We start from the raw sequence: 9,026 nt of genomic DNA, 5'->3' as shown, positions 1-9,026 counted from the left end.
CAACAGCTGGTCCAACAATCTCCTCTTCTCAAAGAATAGATACACAATAAAACACAGGACAGAAGACAGGAAATGTTTCACAATTGGACTTAATTCTAAGGCCAAAAACAAAAAGCTCATCCCTTGTCTGAATTCCTTTGTTCTTTGACCTCCATCTGCTGCCAAAGTAACATGGCCATCTCCGATGGGTAGACAGGCAGCGGGTAAACACTGCCTGCTACCAGTAGTCCAGTCCCAGACACGCTTGTCCGACCCCCTCATGGGAAAGGTTAGGGTTTGAATAGGGTCGTCTCATCTGAGATCACTGGAGAGGCTCGAGTCTGTAGTGAGGGTTGAGTCAGACGTATTGTTCTTTGGGAAACGTGTACGGAGCGACTCCCGGCGGAGGAGAGGACAAGCCCGGTACGGAGGGGTATTTAAAGATGGCGGTGGTGTGTGAAGGGGGAGAGAAGGTATTTTTGGAATTGGCCTGGGTGAAGGTGGTGGTGCTGCTGGTGGCAGCGGGGGGCTGTGAGGAGTGGTAGGGGTGCTGGGGCAGAAATGAGAGAGGGGGGTTGATCGGAGGGGAGTAGGGCTCCGGGTAGTCCTCCTTGTTACAGGCCAGCCTGTAGCTCACATAGTCTGCTGTGTTGGGAAGCTCCTCATAAAACTTCCCAGAATGCTGTGGAGAGACAAGAGGCATGTCAGGATTTACCTACTGTACATACATATGTGTATGTGTCAATAAAGGCTAGTCCCCAATAAAAGCCATGTAAAAAAAATAAATAAAAGTATGGCAGAACTACCAGGAAGAAGTTTAAATGTATACATTTATACCCTAAAATATCATTAAAATTACTGAAATATAGTGGAAATATAATGGCCTGTCTCAAGTAATAGTCTGTCTCTAATAAAGGCCTGGCACTCCCTTTTGTTGAGGTAAATAAAGTTATTGGAAGTTTTACGGTACATAAATACATAATGTACATACAGACAGACAGTTACACACAAACATATTTAAATTATTTATGTCTACACATTCACAAAATCAGTGTTATGCAATGACTTACCAGTTACATTACATGGTTACACTTCCGGCAACTATTTGAACACGCAATGTCTAATGAAAACAAAGACTGGGAAATACAGTCAAATCTACATTTATACACAACACACAACACACACCATACCTGGATGTCATCCCCTGGCCTTTTCCTTACAGGTTGGGACAGTTTTTGGGAGGGCGAGTCATTACTGATCAAAGAGAAAGTGAGAATATAAGTTGGAGGATGAGGATGGCAATAAGGAATTAAAAGCATTTGGGCAGAAAAGAGCATATGAGGTAAAGGGAAAGAGGTAACAGACGGTGTACATACGAGTCGTCATCTTTCCGACTTCTTATTTTGAGCACCAGGACGGTGACAGTAATGCCCATGAGCACCCCAGCAGCCAATAATAAAGCAACTACGCTGATGACATCACTTGTTGCAACCTGGGGCAATGGCTTTTCTGAAGAAAAAAAGAAGCACAGCAACAAATATTCAAACACATGCATTATTTAGCTTTGATCAAATATAGGTGCAGTAAAGGCAATTAGAGAAATGTGGAAAAAAGTGTGGAGTGGTGGAGTAGAAGTAGTAGCTGTAGTAGTAGTAACAGTAGTATTTATGTTGTTTTGTTTGATGTCATCATAGGAGCCAAGTGACCCAGTTAACCGTACCTATGATGCCGATCTCCACGGAGGCTGATCTCGTCCCAATGCTGTTGGTTGCATCGCACACATAGGTACCTTCCAGGTCGTATGTGATCGGCCCTTTAAAGGTCAGGACGTTGTCTCGGATCTCTACATTGCTGGGTATGGTACCATTTACCCTGCAGAACACATAGGAAAATCCATAGAAAACTGAGATACTAGCTCTAAGATTGAAAGCCTCCAGTGAGAAAAAAAAACCCAACTCTTGAGCTGTATACACAAAGTCCAAGGCACTCTAAATCCAGTAAGGAGGGAAGAGACTTAGAGCTTGAAATTTAAAAAGCCTTTATTGTCATGGCTTAACATAGGAAAATCCATCCTAAAATAGGAATCACACATGTTGTGACATCTATGATCGTCAATCAACATTTGTCAACATGAATAGTTCTCGTCCAAAGCCAGATTCAATGCTTTTTGGAGTTTATTTAATATTGCAATAATACCCAAGAGGGCACCCTTTACCACGATTACAGGTGCAATGGTGATGCAGTATCTACCAGGCACAGCTGAGTACCATCGACAGCACTGAAGTACTCGTAATCACAGAAAAGAACGTCCTCAACAGTAAAATAGCTTTTATACACCACACATATACTGGAAAGTTTTTTTTCCAAGTAATATACAAAAGAATAAAACAGAAAACAAGAAAGATCGCTCACTAGTTTCCTGGTTACCTCAAGAGTTTGCATAGCAACCAATAAAGTAGGGCTACTCGTGCCTTGTGGGAATTAACCAGCATGCTTGGAATGTGTCTTTGACCAATCAGATTGCTTGGATGAAACTTAGATGAAACAATTGTATAAGAACAATTAATGGCAGGTGTACATGTTTGATGTACAGAATTTTTGAGTGTGTACACCTAAATGAGCTTAATATCATAATAGCACTAACAGCTCTGAACTGGAAAATGCATTCATATTCCCAGAAAATCACCCTTGCAGTGTTTCCCATGCAATTAATAATAATTGGGCAGCCAGCCCAGGTAAATTAATGACAAGTCAATTTTCTGTTTTGGATTAATTTTGGGTGCTGTGGTGCATGAAGTTGGCGGTTGTCACCAATGTAGTTTTCAAACAATCACGATTTAATGCTGCCAAGTGCCCAAAGCGAGGTAGTGAACTACAATGACCACAATTCACTGCACCTATGACGCAGCGCACTTGTGCTTGTCCAAGTTGTGGTGAGTCTGTGCCAACACAAACTGAATGGACATCACCATTGCAATGCCATTATGCTAGATTGAGAGACTTTAGTGCCTGAAAATATGAATTACTGGGCTTGCTAAATGAAACGTCAATAACAAGTCGTCAATAACCCCCTCCTCCTCCTCCTGTCTCTTGGGAAACACTGCCTTGCTACAGCAAAGCAGTGTTTCCTTTCAGCCTCTTAATTATTACAATTGAGCAACTCCAGAAAGTGTCACTTGATTTCATAACTGATTAAAGTCTGGGCTCTCTTGTTTTTAGGTTGGGACAGGCTTGGTCCTGTACACAAATCTAGACGAAACTGTTTAAGGTCATACATGTGGTGAAAAATACACCAGGAGAAACTTCTCTATGGGTAAACACGTTAGTTTATTCAAGCAATTGCAGCGAGAGAAGCATACAGAGTGGGGTTTGGCAAGTTCTCTAAAGCAATACAAGAAACACACATTCATTATTGTTACAGCTGCATAACAGTGCACATGCTCTGCGCTCCTGAGACACAACAGGTCCAGCAGTGACCTCGCCCCTGGAAGGGTGCGTGACTAACAGACAAAACAAGAACATATGGCTCATTTTGAAACTTTCTAAAAAAAAAAATAAAAAAAAACAAGGAGCCATCAACTTCCACACACGAAAAGCCTGAATGGGAACTTTTCTTTTAGGGTGAATTCACTTTGATAGTAAAGTTGAGTTAAGCACAAACATACAAACAAACAAACAAACAAACAAACACAGAGACAGATACAAATACAGCTGTACTCACAGTCTCCACTGATAGAGAGAGACAGCTGGGTTGGCATCAGCTTGGCAACTCAGCTGGACATTCTCTCTGTTCAGGTACCAGTTTCCATCAAACCCATCCACCGAAACATCTGGCTCGTCTGGTGCACACACACACACACACACACAGACACACACACACACAGAACTAAAATTAAAACCTCTAATAGCATTGCGGCACACAGCTACACACTCCCCATGACTTCAGTGATAATGTTTATTTTTACTTGAGCTGTAATCTGTCCACCACATAGAGAGCGAGAGAGAGAGTGAGAGAGAGAGTGAGAGAGAGAGAGAGAGAGAGAGAGAGAGAGAGAGAGAGTGTGTCTTACACTGGATATCCAGGGTGACACTGTCAGTGAAGATCTCGTCGTTGTAGGTGGTGACGCAGGTGAGAGTCTCCTGATGTGTTTCCCGGCTGGGCACCAGAATGTAGTCGCTCTGCACCGTGAACGTTCCGTCCGAGTTGCGGTACTCTCGGGTCGCCGCTTCTCCCGGCACCCTCGTCTCCCACCTGCTCACATCGGCGAGGGATCGCAAGCGTTTAGTCACGACGCAATGATGCGTACATAGATACTCTACCAGTCAAAAGTTTGGACACGCCACATTTGTCTTTATTTTTACTATTTCCCACATTTTAGAATAATAGTAAAGACATCAAAACTATGAAATAACACAAATGGAATTATGCAATGACCAAAAATGTTATCTTATATTTTCTTTAAATGCATTAAAAAGAGTTTCAAACTAGGAGAAGGGCTCCATTTTTTTTTTTTAAAGAGGAAGGGGTGTTTGCATGTGTGACCAAAGCAAACCACAAAATGTGTTTTGGTGAATCTCAACTCTGCTTCTAAAAATGCAGAGCAAGAAAAAATACAGAATATGCGTTTGAGGCAGAAATAACTGGGGAGCGACAATTCATCCTTCTCCTATTATTGAGAGGTTCATGCCCCCCTGTCTCCCCTTAAAGCTACGACTATAAACACACACACACACACACACACACACAGATACACAAACAGACATCTCACCTGATGGTGCCAGGTGGTTTTCCATTAGCAGAGACACAAGTGGCCACCGGTGTTTTCAGATTGGTTGACCGGGCCACCAGGGTGGGAGTGGACAGACTCATCTGAGTGGTGGGGCGAGCTGAGCCAATGAAAAGAAACAAGAGCGCTGTTCAGATGTGGCAGGTCTTTACTTAAAGCAGGACACTATACACTATAGTATAGTGTTGTTTTTTGTATTACAGCCTATCCAAGGAGACAGCCTGGATGTCAAAAGCCCTATTCACATGGGACTAAATATTAGTAGTGGCGAGCCCATGTAGTTAATGAATCACCCCCAACCTCTGCGTTTCGTAAAACACATTCACACACAACAGTGAAATTCGCTGAAATCTGGATACAACTGTGTAAGGTCAAGATTTCATAATTTGTCACTTCCTGTTTCAGCAAAGCAAATCTTTAAGTTTGCGCCAAAAATGAATTCAAAACCTTCTTCTGTAGATTCCACTACTGCCTCCATTTTTCATGGCAGAATGAAGATAAGACATTGTGCGGCTAGAAGAAGAAGAAGAAATTGCGCGGCAAAAATAAATTCTGTCTGAAATTACTGCACAGGTTTAGCATTATCAGGGGAATTCACCGAATTATGGTAAGTAATTTGCACTGGAATCAGGGCCGGCTCTAAACTACTGGAGGCTCTAGGCAAACTGTTCTACAAATCCTACAAACTATCAAGCAATAAAGATTATTTGTAAGATACAGCACATGAACATCAAAATAAAATGTAACAACTGTGACTGGAATTTTTACTTTCCAAGTTACAGGCATGACAGATTCACACAGGATTAAAATCACAGATGATCTCTGCAATTATTACAAATCCCTGGACATCCCTGGGTAATGTTAGTCCAGTGCCAATAGGGCTTAAAGTCACAATGAAACAAAAAAATACTTTTTCACCTTGTTAGCTAATTCTCCATATTATCATATACACCTATTTAACATTAAATGTCAAAAAATGAAAAAAGTAAACATGGGTGAGAGCAGTTTTGGTTGTCACCCTGAAAACCCTGTATCCTTTTCCCTAGACACCATGGTTACGCCCTGGTGGCTGGAATTTATCATTTTCAAGAATCAGGAATTTGTCTCAAGATTATGCGTAAAGCATTTTTGAACTTTTGTCCACTCCTGAACAGTCCCTCTCTGCGTTATGCCTCACCTCAACATCCCGTTTCAACCGGAAACATGTTGAATTACGGAAGCAAGACACCATGGAAATGCTGTTTATAATTCTTTCACATATCACATGATGTCAGAATTCAGAGTGATGCTCCACCTGTAATTTGCTTAAATGTCACATGCTACACATCCGTCTTACCATAGACAGTGAGGTTTACTGTGTTCTCTCGGTTCCCTGCTGGGAACGTGGTGTATTCACAGATGTAGGTGGCTTCATCAGCGAGGCGGAGCGAGGAGAAGGTGATGGTGGTGTCTTCCAAAGTCGGAGTTCGACGGCGCACTGCTGCGTTCTTGAAGGTGACGCGTTCCCTGTAGGGAGGCGCCACCGACACGCCCAGGGAGGGGTTGGCGATCGCCACGTTCTGCTTGCTGCCGTTAACCAACTTCTGCCATGTTACCTGCGGAGGGAAGGATGGATGGATGCAGAGGGAAGGATGGATGGAGATGAAAGGAGTGATTGGGGCTGTGTAATACTACTAAACTGTAGAATTTCTTTCATCTGAACCTCAGATCTGAATCAACTAACTGAATGAGTATAATAAACAAACAAACTGATTGTGAAAATAGATCCACTTGTGCACAATTAAATGCAAATTAAATTTATTTCAATTGCAAATTAGACGATACTGGCTGCATGCATGTTACATATTTCAAACTGGTTTTGGACAATATTTCAATATTCAATATTTTACAATATATTTATTGGAGTATCCCATTTTGCCGCATGTAAACATCATATCCCGTTTACAAAAACCCAGATAAGCCCTAATCCCAGTTTTGAGAAACCTGAATATGATCTCAGGGATATGCCGATACTAGCCCGGATTCTGGGGCATGTAAGCACGGTATCCCGGCTACTGTCCTTTATCGCATGATGTGTCTCAAGTCGGAAGTCAGAAGTTGAGTCAAAACTTGGCAGCAAACCATGGTGAAGGTAAGCGTGGGAGAATTCTGATGATTCGCAGATGTGAATGGATACAGTGATATAACAAAGCGGGATACTAAATGTGTATGTAAGCAGCGTATCCCGAATGAGACCTTAAATGGAACATGCATTAGTTAGCCAATGTATTTCAGTCATGCTGTCTCGAATGGCTTGCATTCTGAGGTCTCCCGACTTAGCAAGGGTCCACAGTACATGTGAAGTCCGTTTTTTTTCTTTGCTGTGACAAGTTTGATGCATGTTGAATGTGATCTTAAAATGTCTCATAAAAATATATAGCATAAATACAGTGTTGATTTGTTAATCCGGAAGATGTTGCTATGGGTATGAACAGAACATCTGTTTGTTTTTGTTTGGTTGTGTGTGTTTTTATGTCTGCTTGCACTTGCATGCGTTTCAATACGTTCAGGCGGGCGACTACCTGGGAGATTTTGACAGGCGGGACGCTGTTGATGAACCGACAGCGGAGATCCACCTTGGAGCCCACATACCCCGACTTCCCATCATCCATCTCCACGGACTGGGCATTCATTTCTATGGTGGAAACACATGGGGAGAGAATACATAAAAACTACATTCATGCACACATGCCAGGCACACGTACACACACTGGCAGCATGAGGGCTGGAGGCTGGCATGCTGTAAGCTCCTCACAGTCAGTAAAGCGCGTGTGGAGCTTATTAAGCGAGCGGAGCTGTCAGAGGTGATGCCTGTCTCAGCGGTGTGAGAGGTGAGCCGGGGTGAAAGGTGACGGCTTAAAGTGAGGTATAAATAGGTGGAGATCTGTTTGGCTACTGTTCTCACTGACTTACTGATCCCCTTTAACAAATCCACAGCAGAGGCCGTCCCCCCTACTTCTTGACTGTACACCGCTCACGTGTGTGTGCTTGTGTTAGTCCAGAATACAGTCAGTAAGATTTTATTTCATCTGGCAGCTCCATTAAGAACACAATTCGTATTATTCTAGATGGTAAGTATAGGGAACAATGATGGTAACTTGAACAAAACAGCCCAGAACAATGGCTGCCCTCATTCTCATACACACACACACACACACACCCACACACACACACACACACACACAGTCCCACAGACCTTCCATGCCAATATCCACTTATATCTCTTATTTTACCTGAATCAGTAACTATCAGCCATCATTTTAAATAACTTACATCCACACTAGTCTTAACATCAATATTTCTACATCCTCACAGACATTTCAAAATAAAATAAATCCTTTCTTTTTTATGGCCTGCAAATTTAAAATACCTCCCACCTCTTCTTCATGCTCTACCTACTATGGATAGAGTGGCATGATGACAGCAATTTAGTATGAATGTTGATCTGAGTGTGTGTAATATGCCAATGTAAACAGCCACGTGTATGCACACACACTCATACACACACACACACACACACACACAAACATACAAATACAATCAAAAACAGATAGGAAGTATTTCCACTGTATGTATTGGAAATTGTGTTGTATTTTGTGATTTGTATTGGGCAGGTGAGGAAAAAAATCCTGATCAAATATTACTTTGGAACGTACTTCATCAAAACTTCACCTGAAATCTGGTAAATAACACATTCATAATGCCTAAATAAACGCTATCTATCTGAGCTTGTCAACCCATTTGGTCTAAAGTGCGTCCTGCTCGCTTTAGAAGAGGATTGGAGGGGTTTGTGTTGTTGTCCGTTGTAAGAAGCACTGCAGCCATGTGGCACAATCACAACAGCAGCTGAAGTTATTGGCCGTCTAATCAGAGAGGGCTGCCAACTGTGTTTCACAACAGGAATGGAAAGGAACTTGCAAAATTCTCTGGCTTGTAAGTTTAGGAATATCTTTGCAGCAGCAGAACAATGTGTCACTTTATTAGGCAACATTTTCTAAATAAATTATGTCCTTATGGCAATGGCCATTTCTAACTGCTGAGAATGCCTTGCGGTTAATTTAAAAAATATGATGTGAAGCCGTTTTTCAGACATTTCTCAATATTCATTACATGCATCTCCTCTCCAAAATTTGCATAAACTGGTAAAGTTCCAACAATTTAATGCCAGAGAGCAGAGGGCTGGAATATCTCAATACATGATTGATTCCCTCTTAGACAGCA

At 42.0% G+C, this 9,026-nt stretch overlaps 1 protein-coding gene across 1 annotated transcript; it reads right to left on the bottom strand.

Annotated features, from left to right (window-relative positions):
• Window positions 1-337: 337 nt before the first annotated feature.
• nectin1a (nectin cell adhesion molecule 1a) lies at window positions 338-7,438 on the bottom strand. Its single transcript, XM_071898237.2, has 9 exons — window positions 7,328-7,438; window positions 6,103-6,361; window positions 4,749-4,866; window positions 4,050-4,231; window positions 3,701-3,818; window positions 1,700-1,851; window positions 1,356-1,488; window positions 1,170-1,233; window positions 338-661 (listed from the first exon to the last, which is right to left on the bottom strand). Exons 1-9 carry the CDS (start codon window positions 7,436-7,438, stop codon window positions 338-340), a joined length of 1,461 nt encoding a protein of 486 aa, XP_071754338.1.
• Window positions 7,439-9,026: the final 1,588 nt, after the last annotated feature.

The sequence above is a fragment of the Centroberyx gerrardi genome, chromosome 11 (genome assembly GCF_048128805.1).
Source record: "Centroberyx gerrardi isolate f3 chromosome 11, fCenGer3.hap1.cur.20231027, whole genome shotgun sequence".
Taxonomy (NCBI): Eukaryota; Metazoa; Chordata; class Actinopteri; order Beryciformes; family Berycidae; genus Centroberyx; species Centroberyx gerrardi.
Note: the sequence above shows the minus strand (reverse complement) of the source record. Positions and strands in the feature narration are given on the sequence as shown.